The following is a 22356-nucleotide window of genomic DNA, read 5'->3' on the forward strand; positions in this document are numbered from 1 at the left end:
ATTAGAGTGTGCGTCTTTGACTATAACAGACAGTTCAACACAGCGTAGCTCAGGTATATATTTCCGAATTTCCTCGGATGTAATACGTAAGCATCATTGCATTCACCATGTTTACAGAATAGACAAGTTTGCGTATTCAGCAATTTTGTTTACCATGTTTACCTGTGACAAAAAATAGTATTACAATGAATATACTCATTAGAAAGTGGTTTAATTATGTATCAGATATAGACTGTTCCATTGATTGGTCCGTAAGGCTTAACTTTCAATTTATGTAGTTGCAAATTTAGTTAGTAGTTAAATTTCTTGCCATATATACTGATAGAGATGTAAGTTAAGTTCACAAAGTTCAATGAAGGTCAACTCTGAGAAGTTATAATGTAACTATAATGAGGCAAATTTTTTAAGGGGGTGGGGCAAATTATTTATGCCTTTCATTTTAATGATCCCCACATCATAGTCAGTATTAGGCAAGTGAGAATAAATGATTTTGAAATACATGTACTCAGAAAATTGTAAACCAAAAAAATCAAATAATCACTACAATGGCTAATTTTATTCACTTTACTGTATGAGCCAGGCTTGTACATAATAGCTGCAGAACTGTAGTTCTCTTGATGAGAAAATTTAGACAAACCAGAGAGTTACATATCCAAACATTCTAAAACCTTTCAAATTTATGGTGCTGCTTTTTCTCAACCAGAGAGCTACAGTTCTGCAGCTAGGCTTGTAATAGCCATTAAAATTGCTTTGGGTCAAACTTACACAGAGCAAAAATCAAGTATACCTTGATAATGTGTATTTGTTTCAAGGAATATATAAATGAAGAATTTTTTTTTTCTCTTGCAGAAAAATCATTTGCAGAGTTTCACAGTGCTTTGTAATGTCTTACTATTATAATAATCCTTCAGTCAACCAGCAAGGCTATGGGGAGTTTGACCCTCAGAATATACCATATCCTCATCCAGTGAACATCCCTCCCCCTCCAGTCCTGAACCCTGCTTTGTTCCCTCCTCCCCCAGGACAGTTTTATGTTCCAAATTTAAGCACGAACAACTTTCAAACACAGTATTATGGGGATCAAGCTGTACAAAGACAAATCTCTCAATCTGATAGCAACCCTCAGACTTTAGGACAAACTTCAGGATATAACAATATTTATCACAACAGCCAATCAAAGCAAGACAGAAGACATCAGAATCCAAACAGTGCTAGAGCGTATCGACCTCAGTCTGGTAGGGGTCAAGGTTACAGAGGGGGTCACAATCAAGGTCATAGGGGAAATTATAGTCAAGGCTACAGGGAAGGCCAAATTTCTGGATATGAATGGGAGAATGGTCAGGGATATGAAAGAGGTCAAGGATCAAGAAGAGATCAGAGGTATGAGAAATTTCAAGGTAATAGGTATGAGAGAGGTCAAAAGTCTGAAAAATATGGATCAGTTCAAGGGAGAGACCAACCTAATAAACAAAGCAAGGAGGAAAGTGTTAAAGTAAAAGACAATGCAGATAAAGAAAATGAAAAACAAAATGAGAATGAAATGGCATGTATAGGAGGATTAAGTAATAGTGAGAGGACAGAAATGGGTGAAAAATTATACCAGGAAAACTCTAGTAATGATCAGAATTCTGAAGAAGAAAAACCAGATGTAAGGGAAAAGAAGACGAAAACTTACAAGTCTGATCAGGAATTTTTTGAAAAGAATTTTGCAGCATTTAGTAACAAAGGAGCCATGAATTCAAAGTCTGGTATGAAGAATGAAAGGAAAGGGCAGCAAGGCAGTAAGGGTGCAGAGAGACCTAAAAGTGGACATCAGAGGCAGGAGAAATATCAAAACCAGTATGGGGAATATAGGCAAAATCCGAGAGAAAATAAGCATAATTCTGAATATAGGGGGAATAAGTATGATTCAAAAGAAGATTGGCATAGGGAAGACGTCAGGGAAAATAGACAAAGTCAAAAGAAGAGGGAAAATCGTCAGGACCAAAGACATAGTCCCAGAGATTATCCTAGTCAGTATGAAAGTAGTAAGAGGCATGATCGCTATGACAGTGATAAAAATAGAACATCTGCTAGGTCAAGGAAAGAAACTAAGGATTGGGAGACTGGATATCCAGATAAGGAAAATAATACTAGTGAAAGAAAAACTGCTGCCAAGACTACCGGTAACAAGACTGAAAGTTTAATATCTCGGCGTGATGCTGAAGCTAAATTTGGTGATGTAGAAGAGGCTAGGAATCATAAAGATTCAGAATCTGTGAGTGAGTATGGTGATCAGGACTCAGGGAAACAGACATCTCAGGATAATATAAGTGCTAATGAAAAGGAGAGGAAAAACACATCTAGTTATTACAGATCAACAGGAAATCAAAGCCAGCAGCCATATTATAAAGGTCAGAAAAAGCCAAGAGTTTTCCGAACTTCATCAGGAAAAGTGGATGAAAGTCAAAGAGGTAGATTCTTCTTATTAAATCATAGATTTTTTTAGCTCACTTGAGTGAAAGGCCAAATATTTGTGGCTGTCACTGTCAAATTTTCTAAGAATTATTTCTGCTTGAATGCATAAATGATTGGAAGTATTCTGGGTACATTTCTGTATCTCTTATGAATATTCTCTTTATCTGGCAGCCCTGTTGATTGAACAGCTGACAATGGGGACTTATGAGTGTATGGTGTGCTGTGAGACAATTCGAGGACAGAATGCCGTATGGAGCTGTATTGGGTGTTTCCATGTCTTTCATCTTCGTTGTATAAAGACCTGGGCAAGGTCTCCTACAGCCAGAGTGGAGGGTAACAACTATTTAATTATTGTAAAGCTTTAACATGATTAACATGTTTAAACATACATGTATCACTTTTTGAAGTAAATTACCCACTAGTAGTCTAGAGTAGAATATTACAATGAATTGTACTAATTATTACCATAATACAGCCAATGAAAAGTTTCTGCTACTCTAGAAGAAGTTTATGAAGAGACAGAAGAGTTGCATTTTATTTAAAGGTCTTGTGTAGCTGTTTCAATTTACCCGGTATTAGTTCTCTTCCTTAGGGGATCTTTTAATGTACACTGTACACAATTCCTTTCAAAGTAAAATAACTGTACTAGACTAACATTAAAAAAAAGAAGAAGGTTACAGATACAATATTTCTATCATTAAGATTTGTAATATAAGGATGTATTGATTGCTTTCTTCCGCAGGGTCAGACAATGGATGGAGATGCCCTGCTTGTCAGAACACAACTGAGAAATTCCCCAACCAGTACAGGTGTTTTTGTGGTAAGGTAGAAATTCTTTCTGTAATTAATGATATCTTCATCTCCCTAAATATGTCAACAAATAAACTCAGCAATACTAGTCTGCTGGAAATTTCTTCAGAGATATTTTTTTTGTCTGTTGCTTACAGGAAAAGTCCGAGATCCTGAGTGGAACAGAATGGAGACTCCACACAGCTGTGGTGAAGTGTGCCGGAAAATCCGCTCAGCCAACTGTAAACACAACTGTAACATGTAGGTCACACAATCTTACCAGACCTATCGCTATGGTTTCCATTTGAGCATTCATTTGATAATTATGTTCTATGAAATTCACAAAAAGGAGTTTTTAGCCAGATGTCTAATTTTTTTGTACATTATTGTGCAAGTCTGTGCCTGAGGCTGACCATGCATATAAAAAGAGTGTTTAAGATAACTAGCAAGGACAAGACATGATGATCAGTACGATTCATTTAATTGTGCTTTAAAAAAATGACAATGCATTAATCAAATTCTGCCTTACTTTCTAAGGGTTATCTGTTATTTTTATATCTCCCCAAAAATAAAGGTAGACTCATTTTTCCCACTGAATTCTTATCAGTATTGTTCTGCTCATATAATTGTATCCAAGGCAAAAAAAAAATCTTTTATCTTTCTAGGTTTCTGGGATATGAGCGTTATCATCAATTCATATGTTGATAGGTTATACAAATCATGAACCACATAATTATGATTTCGACCTTTAACTTTGGTCTTCTTTTCTCATGGGGAGATGTGCCCAGGCCAATTTTTTTTAGGTCACCTGAGTCACTCAGGTGACCTATTGCTATCCGTTTTTGTCTGTCGTCGTGCGTCGTCCGTCAACATTTAAACATTTTCAGCTTCTTCTCTGAAACCGCTCAACCAATTTCAGCCAATTTTGGCATATAGCATCTATGGGTGAAGGGGGACAAAAATTGTGAATTTCATGGTCCCTGCCCCCCTGGGGCCTGAGGGGTGGGGCTAAAACCACCAAAATTAATGCAATCTTTAAAAATCTTCTTCTTTACTCCTGGACATCAAGCAGTCAAACTGTTGACATGATTGTAATAAGCATTGAGCTCTCTACCAAAATTGTGAAATTCATGGCCCCAGGGTCAGGGGTTCTGGTGCTAGGGCGGGGCTATATAGATCATATAGTGAAAGTGCATTATTTCTTTGAAAATCTTCTTCTCTACCCCTGGGTATTATTAAACAAAATTGAATACATATTTATGATAAGCAAGAGTGACTTTACCAAAATTGTGAAATTCATGGCCCCAGGGTCAGGGGTTCTGGTGTTAGGGCGGGGCTATATAAATCATATAGTGAAAGTGCATTATTTCTTTGAAAATCTTCTTCTCTACTCCTGGGTATTATTGAAACAAATTGAATACATAGTTATGATAAGCAAGGGTGACTCTTCCAAAATTGTGAAATTCATGGCCCAGTAATCAGGGGTTCTGGTGCTAGGGCGGGGCTATATAGGTCATATAGTGAAAGTGCATTATTTCTTTGAAAATCTTCTTCTCTACTCCTGGGTATCATTTAAACAAATTGAATACATAGTTATGATAAGCAAGAGTGACTCTACCAAAATTGTGAAATTCATAGCCCCAGGGGCAGGGGTTCTGGTGTTAGGGCGGGGCTATATAAATCATATAGTGAAAGTGCATTATTTCTTTGAAAATCTTCTTCTCTACTCCTCGGTATTATTGAAACAAATTGAATACATAGTTATGATAAGCAAGGGTGACTCTACCAAAATTGTGAAATTCATGGCCCCAGGGTCAAGAGTTCTGGTGCTAGGGTGGGGCTATATAAATCATATAGTGAAAATGCATTAATGCTTTAAAAATCTTCTCTACTCCTGGGTATTATTTAAACAAATTAAATACATAGTTATGATAAGCAAGGATGCCTCTTCCAAAATTGTGAATTTCATGGACCCTGGATCAGGGGTTCTGGTGTTAGGGTGGGGCTCTATTTATTATATAGTGAAAATGCATTAATGCTTTAAAAATCTTCTCTACTCCTGGGTATTATTTAAACAAATTAAGTACATTGTTATGATAAGCAAGGATGCTTCTTCCAAATTATGAAATTCATGGCCCCAGGTACAGGGGTTCTGGTGCTAGGGCGGGGCCATATATATCCTATAGTGAAGGTGAATTATTTCTTTAAAAATCTTCTCTGCGCCTGGGTATTATTTAAACAAACTATTAGTACATTGTTATGATACGCAAGTATGCCCCTTCCAAAATTGTGAATTTCATGGCCCCAGGGTCAAGGGTTCTGGTGAAAAGGGGGGGGGGGGGGGGCTCTATTGATTATATAGTGAAAAAGCAAAATTTCTCTGAAAATATTCTTTTCTGCTTCTGGTTAAAAAGCAAAGAAGCTAAGTGTATAGTTATGATGAGCATGATTACTTCTTCCAGAGTAGTGAATTGCATGACCCCTGGGTCAGATGTGCTGGTGTAAGGGTGGGGCTCTTGATAATGTAGTGAAAATGCATTAATTCTGTTAAATAATCCTGTCTGCTCCTTAGTGTTAATCAGATAAACAAAGTGATTACTTACATGTATGATGAATAAACTTCTGGTCCCAGGGTGAGAGACTCTGGTGTTTCTCGGTGGGGATGGGAGGTGGGGGGGGGGGGGGGCTGGGGGACTCTATTGATAATGTAGTGAATCTGTAGTAAAAACTGCATTATTTCTTTGAAAATCTTCTCTGCACCTGGGCATATCAGAGGCAAAAAGAGTAAAAGTTTTAATAAATATTTTTGAACATCTGGGCCATTTTGTCAAGTGTTCTGGTCCTGGCCAGGGCTCTATTAATTTGTATTCTACTGAGGGGAGTTATTCCCCTTTGCCATTTACTTTTGATAATTAGTCACTGTAAATAATGTACTTGAAAGGTTAATAGAATAAGAGAATTTTGCAAGATTTTTTATTGTATAATACAAAAAGTACTTTCATAGTTTTAATGATCAGGTAGACTTGTAAGTAATAGATAAATAAAAATGAGACAAAAATAACTTGTCTTATTCAATGTTCATCAAAGACCAAGAGAGTCCAATGTAAGAGATTTCAACAAGGAATTAAAATAGTACAGAAGCATTGATAGTTTGTTAATATACTGTATGGTGATAGTGATAAATGGGGAACAGATTAGAACCTAATTTATGAACTGTTAATGAACACTAGACTAATTATTTTGTTGAACCTGATCACCCTATTTTTCTTGCTTTTGGGCAACAAAGCTTCACTTTTCAGTTCATTTTATACTCTATGGATTCTCTTAATTGTTGTATTATACTCAGGTGACCGTTAAGGCCCTTGGGCCTCTTGTTTTTTTCACCAAGGTTATGACAATTGGCAAGTGGATGTACCATCAAGACAATGATTCGTGACCTGCATATGACCTCAATTTGATTAAAATCAACTATTTAGGTCACCTGAGTCACTCAGGTGACCTATTGCTATCTGTTTTCATCCGTCGTCGTCCATCGTGCGTCGTCCATCGTCAGTCGTCCGTCGGTCGTAAACTTTTGAACATTTTCAGCTTCTTCTCTTGAACCACTGAACCAATTTCAACCAATTTTGGCATATAGCATCAATGGGTGAAAGGGTACAAAAATTGTGAATTTCATGGTCCCTGCCCCCCTGGGGCCTGAGGGGTGGGGCTAAAACCATCAAAATTAGTGCTATCTTTAAAAATCTTCTTCTTTACTCCTGGACACCAAGCAGTCAAACTGTTGGCATGATTGTAATAAGCATTGAGCCCTCTACCAAAATTGTGAAATTCATGGCCCCAGGGTCAGGGGTTCTGGTGCTAGGGCGGGGCTAGATAGATCATATAGTGAAAGTGCATTATTTCTTTGAAAATCTTCTTCTCTACTCCTGGGTATTATTAAACAAAATTGAATACATAGTTATGATAAGCAAGGGTGACTCTACCAAAATTGTGAAATTCATAGCCCCAGGGTCAGGGGTTCTGGGCTAGGGTGGGGCTATATAAATCATATAGTGAAAGTGCATTATTTCTTTGAAAATCTTCTTCTCTACTCCTGGGTATTATTTAAACAAATTAAATAGTTACATAGTTATGATAAGCAAGGATGCCTCTTTCAAAATTGTGAAATTCATGGCCCAGGGATCAGGGGTTCTGGTGTTAGGGTGGGGCTATATAGATCCTATAGTGAAGGTGAATTATTTCTTTGAAAATCTTCTTCTCTGCCCCTGGGTATTATTTAAACAAATTAAATACATAGTTATGATAAGCAAGAGTGACTCTACCAAAATTGTGAAATTCATAGCCCCAGGGTCAAGGGTTCTGGTGCTAGGGCGGGGCTATATAGATCATATAGTGAAAGTGCATTATTTCTTTGGAAACATTCTTTTCTGCTCCTGGGTATTATTTAAACAAATTAAATACATAGTTATGATAAGCAAGAGTGACTCTACCAGAATTGTGAAATTCTCGCCCCAGGGTCAGGGGTTCTGGTGCTAGGGTGGAGCTATATAGATCATATAGTGAAAGTGCATTCTTCTTCTCTACTCCTGGGTATTATTTAAACAAGTTAAATACATAGTTATGATAAGCAAGGATGCCTCTTCCAAAATTGTGAAATTCATGGCCCAGTAATCAGGGGTTCTGGTGTTAGGATGGGGCTATATAGATCCTATAGTGAAGGTGAATTATTTCTTTGAAAATCTTCTTCTCTGCCCCTGGGTATTATTTAAACAAATTAAATACATAGTTATGATAAGCAAGAGTGACTCTACCAAAATTGTGAAATTCATAGCCCCAGGGTCAAGGGTTCTGGTGAAAAAAAAGGGGGGGGGGGGGGCTCTGTTGATTATATAGTGAAAAAGCAAAATTTCTTTGAAAATATTCTTTTCTGTTCCTGGTTAAAAAGCAAAGAAGCTAAGTGTATAGTTATGATGAGCAAGAGTGCTTCTTCCAGAGTAGTGAATTGCATGACCCCTGGGTCAGATGTGCTGGTGTAAGGGTGGGGCTCTTGATAATATAGTGAAAATGCATTAATTCTATTAAATAGTCCTGTCTATGCTTAGTGTTAAGCAGATAAACAAAGTGATTACTTATGATGAGCAAACTTCTGGTCCCAGGGTGAGAGGATCTGGTGTTTCTTGCTGGGGGGGGGGGGGGGGGGGCTCTATTGATAATATAGTGAATCTGTAATAAAAATGCATTATTTCTTTTAAAATCTTCTCTGCACCTGGGCATATCAGAGGCAAAAAGAGTAAAAGTTTTAATAAGGAAGAGTATTTTTACCAGATTTTTGAACACCTGGACCATTTGGTCAAGTGTTCTGGTCCTGGCCAGGGCTCTATTAATTTGTATTCTACTGAGAGGAGTTATTCCCCTTTGCCATTTACTTTTGATAATTAATCACTGTAAGTAATGTACTTGAAAGGTTAATGGAATAAGAGAATTATGCAAGAATGTTTATTGTATAATACATAAGGACTTTCATAGTTTTAATGATCAGATATATTTGTAAGTAATAGATAAATAAAAATGAGACAAAAATAACTTGTCTTTTTAAATGTTCATCAAAGACCAAGAGAAGCCAATGTAAGAGATTTTAACAAGGAATTAAAATAGTACAGAAGTACTGATAGTTTGCTATTTAATATACTGTATGGTGATAGTGATAAATGGGGAACAGATTAGAATCTAATTTATGAACTGTTAATGAATACAAGACTAATTATTTTGTTGATCCTGATCCCCTATTTTTCTTGCTTTTGGGCAACAAAGCTTCACTTTTCAGTTCATTTTATACTCTATGGATTCTCTTAATTGTTGTATTATACTCAGGTGACCGTTAAGGCCCTTGGGCCTCTTGTTTGATAATGCTACTGCTTAAGAGGGCTGGGTGGTCGTGCCCATTTTTAGACTATTTTGATCTCCTTTAGAAGAAGAGCTCCATATAAAGATATACAAAAATGATCAAATTTTAAAACTAAAATGAGTGAATTTTTTCTTTGCCAAATGATAGTTGACAGCTTAAGATATCATATTTAAAAAAATAAGTTATATCTGATGGTTAATTTGTTGACTCCCCAGCCTCCTTAATTTGGTTAGTGTATTAGAAAATCTGATTTTAATCAGATTGCAGATGACCTTTGAACTCCTTGTTAAAATTCAAATTATGTACTGGCAAGCAAGTCAGTCTGGAATAGAACTGTATACCTTATAAAATTTGTGTAGGATTATGATATTTAGCATGTGGATATATTATCATGCCCTTGAATTTGACCTCAGAGTCAATCATTTGCTTTATGTTCAGCAGGAAAACTTAACTAGAACTGATGGCCCTTGAATGTCTTCATAAAATGATCTGTAATTTGTCTTTGTGAGCTCTACATGATCTGGAGGTTTGTGATCTCTATGTGATCTGGAGGTTTAAATTAAAATAATTAAAATAGAAGAAATGCATATTAATTTTGTTATTACAGACTGTGCCATCCTGGACCCTGTCCACCATGTAATGCTGTTGTCCCTCGTCACTGTCTGTGTGGAAAAACCAGGTATAAATTTACAGCAGCATATATAAACTGTTCTCACATGTCACTGATTTACAGTAGCAATATATAAACTGTTCTCACATGTCACTGATTTACAGTAGCAATATATAAACTGCTGTCACATGTCACTGATTTACAGTAGCAATATAGGAAGCTCTCACATGTAACTGACTTACAGCAGCAATATAGAAAGCTCTCACATGTAACTGATTTACAGTAGCAATATAGAAACTGCTCTGATTTACAGTAGCAATATAGACATTGCTCTCACATGTCACTGGACAATGCTACCAAAATAAAATCGTGTCTTAATAACCCTTATCATTCAAATGTAGTGGGAAACTTTGTTACTTTTCATGGCATTAAAAATATATAGGTCCAATAGAAAATTGTTAAAAAGGAGCTTTGTATTCACAAGAAATATTAAATGTGAAAAGATAAAAAGTTTCCAACTGTCTTATTTGCAAAGCAGTATTATTGTGATTTTGCAGAAGATGACCCTGTAAATGCACAGAAATAACACTGTTGGGAAAATAACTGATATACTAGAAAAAGCATTTTGGGACAGGGAGGGGGGATTTCAAAAATAAAGCAAAAATGGATTTCTTTATTCAGAAAGCATGAAAGTAGCCATGAGCAATGTCAATGTTGTATTATTTTGGACTTGTTGATTGTTTCAAATTTTAATATTAAACATTTTGACTATTTTAAAAATAGAAACTTCTGTTTTGTCAAGTTCCATGCATTAGATCAGGACTATACCAATTACTTAGAGAATAATGGTCAAATAAAATTTACAACCTTAGGAAAATATGGCAGATGGAACTATTTTGTTGATCATATATAACATGTTTTTGTTCTTGTCTTTCTTATGGTGTTTTAATATGAGAATTCACTTGAGATCTTTTAATTTGTAGTCAGTCCATGAAGTGCAGTAGTGTTGAGGTTTTCCGGTGCTCTAGTGTCTGTGAGAGACAACTTAACTGTGGCAAACATTTCTGTAAGGCTGTGTGTCATGACGGTCAGTGTGAACCCTGCCAGGAGGTCATTAAACAAGGTAAGAGGTCATTTGAAAGGTGAGAGGCCATCAAAACAAAGATTAAGGTTATCAGTCAAGGTCAGTACATGGTTTGAAATTCAGTCTGCATGAATAACACTAGCCCTATCCCTGTTGCTTGTAAAATATTGAACCACTTCCAGAAAGGCTAGTGTTGAAAGATTTTTACACAAATGGTAGTCTGCTTTTTAAAGGACAAGTCTTGTATCTGTTTAACAGCCTTGACACTGTCAATTTAGTGGTCTACTTGATACTTTCTTTATCTGTATTTAGAAAAGTTTTAGGAGTCTTAGGCTATAAAAGTGTCTATGCAATTTAGTGCTGATTTTGTGCATTTATAAGGTTCCCTTATTACCAGACTTGTCGAAATCCGTCAGTCCTGTCGGCAGGGCCGGTAAAAATTTGTCTGGACTGATAACTTTTAAGAAAAAGTCGGTCCAAATGACCGTTTGAAAAAATCGAGCATGATGCCAACTTAAAAAAAGGTCGGGATCAGGGTGCGCAACTGAAGGTCACAAACACAGAAGAGATGGAAACTCAGAAGGCCGCATGATCGGCGTGGTGATGATGGTCAATTTAAATTGTTACAGGAAAGACATAAAATATGTTATTTAATATGTCTCTTATTAAAGACTCTCTATCCTAAGAAAAGGAACTTGTGAAATAATTGAAGGCTGTTGAAAATAAAGGGCATTTTGGTGCTTTTATTTATTTTCCTTTCTCAGAGTCAAAAATAAGGTACATGTATTTGGTCTGACAAAACTTCGTTCGGTCCGACAGAACATTTGACTTTGGCAGACCAAATGTCTGACAGTGATTTCAAAATTTTGACAAGTCTGTATTACAAGAGGATTAATGTGTTCTCTAGCTTCTGGAGAGCTATACATACAATGTATTTAAAAATAATAAACACTGTATTGAACACAAGTTTGAATGATTGAATTTATACATGGGCATTACTGTTTGACAGATATTTGTTGGTACATTGTATTCTATATAATTGAGTATACTTTTGTATGTAAATATTATTATTCTGTCTGAGTGATATACAGTCTTCAACATAAACCTCCACCAGGCGTTAGCAGTAATTTTAAACTACATGACTTTGTATATTCATAAACTCAAAAAAAATATCTTATTTTACAGAGTGCTATGGTAACCATGAGACAAGGGAGATAACTTGTGGGAGCAGCGAGTCCTTTACAGAGTCGTTCTGCTGTGGCAAGATGTGTGCCAAGTACGTCATCCTTACAGAGTGTAGTTTTCAGATCATATGTATTTAATGCTAAAAATCATCTTCAAAGATAATTTTGCTTTGAATCCGGTTCTTCTTTGGAATGTTAATTGTCATAGAGTTTGTTTAACATATACATGTATTGGCATCAATTTGAATTTAGTTTTGGGGCCAACTGACACATTAAGGTATAATATGAAGAACAGAGAAAAATAAATATGTATTAACAACATATTTAATTTCTAACAGGAAACTGAATTGTGGGAACCATGAATGCGAGGAGGTTTGTCATGAAGGCCCCTGTCAAACATGTCAGCTCCTCCCAGAGGCCATTACAACCTGTCCCTGTGAAGCAAGAGAGCTGAGTGACCTAACCTCAACTCCCAGACAGTCCTGTCTGGACCCCATACCTACCTGTAGAAATAAGTGTGGTAAACCTCTGAAGTGTGGGCCATCTAGTAAGTGACAGCTGATGACTCAAAAATTTAAAAATAAAAGTGAAGGATTACTGTATACAATGACATTTTCGCCCCTTTCACCCTAATGACAGGTGAGCAAATTTAAAATGGGGCGATTTCAAGGAATGTAGTATAAATTCTTAAACAAAACTCTGACTGGACGAATTTAAAGGGGCAAAATTACTCGCAAGTGCAAAAGGGCAAAAATAACACGGGGCAAAAATAACTCTGTATTCAGTATATCATATTGATGCCAAGTAAAGCTTGGATGCATGTAAATTGAAAAGCATTTTGAACATAGAGCCTCGGAGTCTATAATCCTATAGAAAGTTCCTTCGTCATGTCATACATGTTTACCTAATAAAACATCAATCTCTCCAAAACATAATGCTTTATTCTACATCCATAAATATTACATTTCTTTGTGTAGAGAAGCCCCATGTTTGTGAGCGGAAGTGTCACGAGGGTCCGTGTGGACCATGTGACCTCACGACAGAAATGACGTGTCGCTGTACCAAGTTTAAAAAAGAGTTCCCATGTACTGAAGTCATGAAGCTACCAGGTATTGACATGTTGAAATGAGAATAAGAATTATTTTACAAAATACATGTGCACTTTATATATTTCATGTAGTTGTAAGAAGGTTTCTATAGTTTTCATTACTTTAATCATTTCATGAACAATTAAAAGATGACCATCTTCTATTATATGAAACTTTGGCTAGTTGATGCTTGACAGAGAGCATTAAAATTTTATAATTGTTAATTGAGATGAGGAGAATGAAATAATTTGCCTTCTTTGTTTTGCAATTTTGAATGTCCAAGTATAGAATTGATCTACAGTGTACTTCAGAAATTACATATTTGTTGATATTTGTTGATATACACAGATGTATCTGTTATTTTTGTTTTTAATATAATGTAAATTAATAAATATTTTGTAATTTTTGACTTATTATAGACCGAGTATTTCTGTGTGAGAGGAAGTGTAATAAGCTAAGGTCCTGTCAGAGACACAAATGTGGACAGCATTGTTGTGTGGTAAGAATTACCTCCCCTTAATCTTCACTGGTGGTGGATCTAAACACTTTTTAAAAAGCTTATAAAATCCAATTATTTGTAAGATGATGAAATAAAGATTTTAGAAGTTCTATAAAAACATCCATAGAAAGTAAATTCCATCATATTCAGTATTTAGTCTGCAGATCACATATGTATTTGTCTCTATTTAGTTTGAGGGTCAATGTTGCTCATTGATTTTTCTATACCATATTTAATGAAAGAATAGCCAGTACTTCAAATTAATATTTTTCTTTGTCTAGTCTAAGCTTTCCCCTGCTCATGAGTGAAATAAATTCCATATCCAACTACAAAACATTTAATTTTCTGTTTATTGCATTTTCTTTGATTTCCCCTTAATACCCCCCCCCCCCCTCGTTGTTTTATTTCTATATTTAATCTTTAATAGAATCACCCCTGTTTAGTCTGAGAATTACCCCTCTTGTTATTTTATTTCTATATTCAGTCTGAGAATCACCCCTTCTCATTTTTTTCAATTTTAGTCTGAGGGTTATCCCTGCTCACTGATTTATAGCTTTATTTAGTCTGAGGATCACCCCTGCTCATTGATTTATTGCTATATTTAGTCTGAGGATCACCCCTGCCCATTGCTTTATTGCTGTATTTAGTCTGAGGATCACCCCTGCTCATTGATTTATTGCTGTATTTAGTCTGAGGATCACCCCTGCTCATTGATTTATTGCTATATTTAGTCTGAGGATCACCCCTGCTCATTGATTTATTGCTATATTTAGTCTGAGGATCACCCCTGCTCATTGATTTATTGCTATATTTAGTCTGAGGATCACCCCCTGCTCATTGATTTATTGCTATATTTAGTCTGAGGATCACCCCTGCTCATTGATTTATTGCTGTGTTTAGTCCGAGGATCACCCCTGCTCATTGCTTTATTGCTGTATTTAGTCCGAGGATCACCCCTGCTCATTGCTTTATTGCTGTATTTAGTCTGAGGATCACCCCTGCTCATTGCTTTATTGCTGTATTTAGTCTGAGGATCACCCCTGCTCATTGATTTATTGCTATATTTAGGCTGAGGATCACCCCTGCTCATTGATTTATTGCTGTATTTAGTCTGAGGATCACCCCTGCTCATTGATTTATTGCTATATTTAGTCTGAGGATCACCCCTGCTCATTGATTTATTGCTATATTTAGTCTGAGGATCACCCCCTGCTCATTGATTTATTGCTATATTTAGTCTGAGGATCACCCCTGCTCATTGATTTATTTCTATATTTAGTCTGAGGATCACCCTCTGCTCATTGATTTATAGCTTTATTTAGTCCAAGGATCACCCCTGCTCATTGATTTATTGCTATATTTAGTCTGAGGATCACCCCTGCTCATTGATTTATAGCGTTATTTAGTCCAAGGATCACCCCTGCTCATTGATTTATTGCTATATTTAGTCTGAGGATCACACCTGCTCATTGATTTATTTCTACATTTAGTCTGAGGATCACCCCTGCTCATTAATCTGTGGAAGGAAGCTGCCTTGCGGTCTACACAAGTGTGAAGAACTTTGTCACCGAGGCAAATGTCCACCATGTCTAATGGCCAGTAAGTAGAAATCTGGGATCTGTTAAACAATAATCTCTTTTCACCTTCATATGAGGAAGATTCTGTTGGTAATTTAAGTTCACAAGAATATGAATTGGCTAATATACAACATTACCATTTTGCGAGTGAGCTTGTACAGTATGTACTTAACTCTGAAACTAAGACTCAATTGTCACCACTTTTAACATGTATATTTATTCTAATTTGTTAACAGGTGCTCTTTAAAATTTGCTATGAGATGTCTAAAATAGAGTTGTTGAACAGAGAGAATTTTTTAATAACATGCTATGAAGTTAAGGGAAAATTCCTGGCAAATCATAATTAATTTATAAACTCTCCGTTTGTGTCAAATTATACATCTCTTAATAAAGTTTCATGCTTTCAGTGATATCTGTTTTCTTGTAAAGGTTTTGATGAGTTGACTTGTCACTGTGGGGCGGAGATTATGTATCCACCCATTCCCTGTGGGACAAAGCCACCAGAATGTAAACAGATTTGTAGCCGTGTACATTCCTGTGATCATGAAAGTATGTGCAAGATTAATGTAAAGAACTCTCTCTCTCTTTTTGAATAATTATACCCCCGCTCCGAAGGAGAGGGGGGTATACTGTTTTACCCTTGTGTGTCTGTCTGTCTGTCTGTCTGTGTGTGTGTCTGCCTGTCCGTAACAAATTTTGATCGCAGTTTTCTCAGCAACTACTCATTGCAGATGCTTGAAATTTTAGCACAATCTTTGTTTAGGCATGCCATATGCTGGGAGACATTTTTGTACGAATTCAATGTCAACTTCCTGTTTATCCATGCGTCTGTCCGTACCATACATAATAAATTCTGGTCATAGTTTTCTCAGCAACTACTCATCGCAGATGCTTGAAATTTGAGCACAATCTTTGTTTAGGCATGCCATACATGTATAATGGGATTCATTTTTGTACAAATCCGATGTCAACTTCCTGTTTATCCGTGCGTGTGTCCGTCCATACATAACAAATTTTGGTCGCAGTTTTCTCAGCAACTTCTCATCACAGGTGCTTGAAATTTTAAAACACTCTTTGTTTAGGCATGCCATTTGGTGGGATTCATTTTTGTACGAATCCGATTTCAACTTCCTGTTTATCCGTGCGTCTGTCCGTACCATACATAACAAATTTTGGTCATAGTTTTTTCTCAGCAACTACTCATCGCAGTTGCTTGAAAATTTAGCACAATCTTTGTTTAGGCATGCCATATAATGGGATTCATTTTTGTACAAATCCGATGTCAACTTCCTGTTTATCCGTGCGTCTGGCCGTACCATACATAACAAATTTTGGTTGTAGTTTTCTCAGCAACTACTCATTGCAGGTGCTTGAAATTTTAACACAGTGTTTGTTTAGGGATGCCATATGTTGGGATTCATTTTTTACAAATCCGATGTCAATTTCCTGATTATCACTGTGTTTGTCCATAACTGAACTTGTGTATTCACATCACAGCGGGGGTATTATTAGTGAGCATTGGCTCACAGACTTCTTGTTTTCGTATCGTTAAGTCAAAGAAATTATACCTGTATCTTGTAAATTGGATAACTTGGCATAGAGACAAGTAAATAAAAATTGCAACAAAAAAGAAAACACGTTCATGAAAAAAAACTTCCAAAGAAAATTATTGAAAAGAATCGTTGGTTTAATTTTTTTGGACATACATAAACCATCATTTCCTAAATAAACATTCATATAATCATTCAAATCTAAATCACTTTCTTGAAGTGTATTTTGGGGGTTTTTTTTGCTCTGTAATGATTATTGTCATTATGCATCAAAGAATCAAAATAAAAGGTATGTTTTTGTAGTTTAAAATTAAATGTTAAATGCTATAATTTCAGTCCATCATCGCTGTCATAGCGATGAGAATTGTCCCCCTTGTACATTCCTGACAGAGAAATGGTGCATGGGAAAACATGAGGTATGGCTTACAAAAAATAAAGCTGTTAAACTGTATTTGCTTTAATCTTAGTGAAAATCATGTTTAAGTGAACATGTATTTTGCACTCTCAAAAGTTAGCTAATTTAAGATTACATTTAAATTGTAAATAAATAAATTGAGGTATATGACTTATAGTGCTAACTCATGATTGTGCAAGAGAGAACATGACAATGAATACATTAAGTACATACATGTAATGTAAATGCTTACATGTAATAATAATTACATAATAATTGTAATTATTTTACGGGTTATTGATTGAATTATAAGAGTGATATACATTTTTTTTTAATAGCTCAGAAAGAATATTGCTTGTCACCGTGACAACATTTCATGTGGGTTACCCTGCAACAGAGTATTACCATGCCAACAACACAAGTGTACAAAAGTCTGCCATAGTGTAAGTTATACATGTAGCCAACTTCTAGATTTAATGTAACTGAGAATATGAATGATGGTAAAACTCAGGTGCTAATACATGTATTAATACTGAAAAATGAAAGCTATAATAAAATACCTATAAATGCACAAATATTATTTCTGGAACAGAATTGTAAAATTGAAAAGCTGTTTGAAATTTTTCCTATCAAAGCAATAGCAGAAATGTTTGATTTTCTTCTAAGCAAGGGGTATTGAGCCATGTTATAGCAGTTATAAACCATTCTTTATTTAGGGCCCTTGTCAGGCAGAAGGCGAGAAATGTAAACAACCATGTCAAATAAAACGGGAAACCTGTGATCATCCATGTGCTAGTCCTTGTCACTATGGCAACCCATGCCCAGCCAATCCATGCAAAGCAAAGGTTAGTCACTTTGAACTTCCATGTAGTATTAATGGAATTTAGATTGTTGAAAATGAATCATAAAGTTTCATGAGCAAAATTGAAAAGTTTTTCAACATAGAATTTCCTAATTTGTTATGTATCTCTGAAAGGTTTTTAGGAACAAATTTACCTTATTCATTGTTCCTTGTTAGAAACAAATTTTAATGCATCATTCCTTATTTAGGATCAAATTTACCTGATACATCTTTCCTTTGTAGGAAAAAATTTACCAAATGAGTCTTTCTTTAAGTACTTATTAATAATTAATAAATGTCTTAACATATTGGTACCCTTTTATCACACTATAATTTTTTTTTATTTTAATGGAACTATGGAGATTTTGTTCAATTTTTATTAAGAGTTGTGTTTGGTGTAATATTCCAGGTTAAGATCAAGTGTAGCTGTGGAAACAGAGAGGCTACAGTCTCCTGTCAATCATTGGATAACACAGAGTTCAAAAGGTCAGTCTAAATATCCAGGTCATTATGAAGTGATCTTCTTTATGCCTTCTATGCATTGGTTAATTATTTCCTTTTTCTGTATGACAGCATATCATTCCAATCTCTGAACTTGATAGAAGGAAAAAATAAATGCATTGAAAGGAGAGGCAGATGATGATTTATTTAATTTAGTAAGAGAATATTTTTATTTACATATTTTAACCTTTGACCTTTGTTACCCTCAGTATGCAGGCACTAGCCACACCCCTTGGATCAGGACAGAGTGTTGATATATCTCATCTGACCTCACAGAAGAAAACCAGAAAACAAAAGTGAGTATAGAATCATACATTACTTTATCACATATGTGTGGTGGATACTACCCATAAGATAAACCTATGCTCTATCCAGGACAGGTATGCTTTATCAATAGCACTTCTGGTTTTGACACATTCCCTAGCTTCAAGATGCAAATTTATCAAAACTTCTATTTGTGAAAATTCTTGCATTATAAAGTAAATGATGATGAGCAAAAATGTTCATTAAAAACAAGAAAAGATTCATTACACCTTGATGAAATGTCAAATTCAATCATTGCATTGTACTGGCTACTGCAATGACAGATGTTAACCCCCCCCCCCACCCCCCAATTCATTCTCATAGGTAGTGTTGCCAAGGAGTTCAGTTGTTGGTGCAAGATTCATTTGACCATGCAGGAAAGTCTAGTCACTTTCAACAATGCTTTCGTACTTCAGAGTGCTGGAGTGTGATGCTGACTGTGCTCTGATTGAGAGGAATCGACGACTTGCTCTGGCCCTGGAGATCAAAAACCCAGACCTACAGGCCAAGCTGGGAAGCCCCTCATACTCAGAATTCCTAAGGGATTTCACGAAGTAAGATCCCATTTTTTAATAATTTTAATTAATAAAATTAATGTATCTACATGCTTTTTGAGGATATACAGTCATGTACGTGTAAAAATTCTCCAGCCCATAACAGGGTTTATAATAAAAAAATTATAGAAACTAAAACTTCATACAGAAAATTATATTGAGTTATACTTGACCATGGGTCATTTCGAAAGGTCAAGATTCAATGACATTTGTGTTGCACAAACATGTATTGTTGATATATTTATCAAAATAATCACTAGTAGTGGCAATTGATATTTAGAATTTATGATCTGGAATATACATGTACATGTTCGAAGTAACCTGTATTTATTTGGTCTGTGTTATTCTGTATTCTACTGTATTAAATATGTATATATTTTTCACAGAAAAAATCTTCATATTGTGTCAAGTGTGGAGAAAAGTTTCAATGATTTGGTACAAAATGCCAAAAAGGTCAGTCAAAGTTTTATTACAAAAATCAATTTGAAAAAACTCAAACATTGATAGCTGGGTTTTTTTATGTCCAGTATTTATAATATGGCACCAAAACTCTTCATTTTGGTTCACTTAACATTGTAAACACTTATATTATATTGCATAGACTTCTATCAAATTTATTTATAGGCAAAACAGGCATATCGTTCTCATTCGTTCCCATCAATGAACCGTGACCAGAGACGACTGATCCATGAACTAGCCGAGTGTTATGGATGTGAGACCCAGAGTTATGACTATGAACCTAATAAAAATGTGGTGGCAACTGCGTACAAGTATGTCTTGACTTGTCTTTACTCTAATTTACTTTTTTCTTGTCTGAACTTACCTCGACTTTGTGAAAATAATCAAATCCATAAATTCAAATTTTTTTTTTATCTTTGATAATCTCTTAGTCTTGGAAAAACTTTTATTCATATTAGACATGCTGTTAAATAAAACTTAAAAATTTCAGAGACAAGTGTTGGTTACCTACTGTGACCTTGACTGCATATGTACAGAGAGAAATGCATCCCAAGGCTCCCACACCAATACCCCACAGACACAACGAAACAGAAATCAGGTATTAAATTCAATGCTTGTGATAAAATCAAATTTAAATTTAAAAAATATAGTGAATATTTAAAATAGATTTAACATCAGTTTCTGAAGAAACCTTATTATAAAAGTTGAGAGTTTTGAATGGAAATTGTTACATGTATATTTAAACATAGATGTATTATCTCTATTTAATATGAAAATGAGAAATAATACTGAAGTCTTCTTGTCTTAAAATTCTCACATCTAATAAAGTTACATTGTTTTTTTCAGAGAATCTGCCCTGGCTGCCAAACAGAGTTTTGAGGTGCTGAAAGATAAACCTATTGAGACAATACAGAGGTCAAACAACTCCAAGGAGAAAACCAGTGGTTCTAAAGTGATCGATTATTTTGACTTTTCAACAAAATAAGTCACATGTCTTCTATATCTGATGATGCTGAAGTTTATTTTAGGGATTTTGTTTGATATCTGTTTGATAAGATTTTTTTGTTCACTTAAATGCGTACTTTGGATTTTTGTTTACATACTTGTATGTTTATAGAAAGAATTTTTCTCCTTTATACTGTAATTTATGCAAACACACAAGTACATGCCTGTTGCAAAAGATCACACCTTAAAAATTCAGATTTTCTGTAGATAAGCATTTCAAACTCTGATACAATTAACGTTGTAAAATATTGACAAAGAGCAAAATCCACGAAGTGCCAGAATCGGCCCAGTCATCAAAATAAATGAAACTTTCTCACATAATACTCTTAAGATTTGTATGTTGTAAAACATTTTATTTTTACGTACTTTTTTGCCCCACAATACAAAATAACCTATAATAAATAGAACATTTTGCATTTCGAAACTTTTTACAAAGGCAATATAGAATCTTTTTCTTTTCTATTAATGTAGGGTAATCCCCGTTATTTCCACTGTGTTGATAGGTGCTATATGAGATTCTAATCGAACGAAAAGTATAAATTTCGATTTGGCCACACCCCTCGATTAAAATAAAAATATGCTTTATTTATTTACCTTTTAATTCTTTTTTCAATGGTATAAATTTTATTTTGTTTGAAGGCTGTGGCCACAGCAAAAATTTGAACCAAAGACGAAAAAATGCTTTATTTTGATATAAAGTAGCAAAGTGCACGTGTTTAGACGTTTTCTGTATAAATATGACGTCATCAAATAAAAAAAATTGGCATAAACTATTTAAGTTTGATACCCAAGGATAATATTTCTATTGTTAATTTTCTTCTTCCCCTCAGTTTAATTTTCCTGAAAAAAAAATAGGCTGATTTAGCCCCTTCGTGGATTTAGCTCTTTAATATGTTATAATTACAGTTTTTGTTGTAAAATGCTGCGGCAATACAAAGAATATGTGCATTCTGTCTCAGGTACCCAGCTTGTGTTTAAACATCTTTATTTGTCAAACATCAAGTAGTAATGCAGCATTTCATGACTGAAAATTGATTAAGTTATACTATGATTGGGATATTCAGGTAAAATTCTATATATATTTCAGTTAACACAAATTTAAGTTCATTTGAATTTTCATTTCATTATCAAATAAATTGTGTAAGAAATTTGAAACTGCATGTATTCAAGAGATGGATCATTCATGTTAGCTATACTTTGGTTTATACATGTTTGTTCATATAACGGCCCACACTTGTTAGAATTTGGTGCATATTCTTGATTCCATGTTGGGTTGAGCAAAATTAATTCTATAATTTGTTGATCATTACATCTTAGTGAGGTGGAGATTAATTAAAATGCTTATGTGGAAAAATAGAACAATTATGTAGTGATTTGTTTTTCTAAAAAGGATTTTATTACAGCATTAAATAGCTCTGACTTAGCTTTTGATATTAAAAATTTTGCTTTTTTGTTAAAATTTAAATTGGGTAATTAAGTTGTTTTAAGATTTGTGCATCCATAGAAATGCTACCCCCCCCCCCCCCCCCAAAAAAAAAAACAAAAAAAAAAAACTT

At 34.9% G+C, this 22356-nt stretch overlaps 1 protein-coding gene across 1 annotated transcript; it reads left to right on the forward strand.

Moving 5' to 3' along the window:
* The first annotated feature begins 3 nt into the window (after nt 1-3).
* Nucleotides 4-22208, forward strand: LOC133188505 (transcriptional repressor NF-X1-like). The gene is made up of 23 exons (XM_061323963.1): nt 4-53; nt 850-2453; nt 2629-2790; nt 3200-3277; nt 3405-3507; nt 9759-9830; nt 10745-10884; nt 12031-12121; nt 12368-12576; nt 13007-13138; nt 13537-13616; nt 15107-15215; nt 15623-15742; nt 17080-17159; nt 17476-17580; nt 17854-17982; nt 18388-18464; nt 18689-18775; nt 19199-19336; nt 19723-19789; nt 19961-20106; nt 20286-20393; nt 20642-22208. Exons 2-23 carry the CDS (start codon nt 884-886, stop codon nt 20778-20780), a joined length of 3942 nt encoding a protein of 1313 aa, XP_061179947.1. The 5' UTR covers nt 4-53; nt 850-883; the 3' UTR covers nt 20781-22208.
* The last annotated feature ends 148 nt before the right edge of the window (nt 22209-22356 follow it).

The sequence above is a fragment of the Saccostrea echinata genome, unplaced genomic scaffold, assembly GCF_033153115.1.
Source record: "Saccostrea echinata isolate AGI-Se365-2 ecotype Australia unplaced genomic scaffold, CSIRO_AGI_Sech_v1 ptg000016l, whole genome shotgun sequence".
Lineage (NCBI taxonomy): Eukaryota > Metazoa > Mollusca > Bivalvia > Ostreida > Ostreidae > Saccostrea > Saccostrea echinata.

Bases quoted from the DNA above. Each gene is read 5' to 3' on its own strand.
- LOC133188505 (XM_061323963.1), top strand. From the start codon at position 884: ATGTCTTACTATTATAATAATCCTTCAGTCAACCAGCAAGGCTATGGG. The intron at 12,122-12,367 runs GTACGTCATCCT...AATTTCTAACAG, and splicing joins TGTGGCAAGATGTGTGCCAA to GAAACTGAATTGTGGGAACC. The intron at 12,577-13,006 runs GTAAGTGACAGC...TTCTTTGTGTAG, and splicing joins TCTGAAGTGTGGGCCATCTA to AGAAGCCCCATGTTTGTGAG.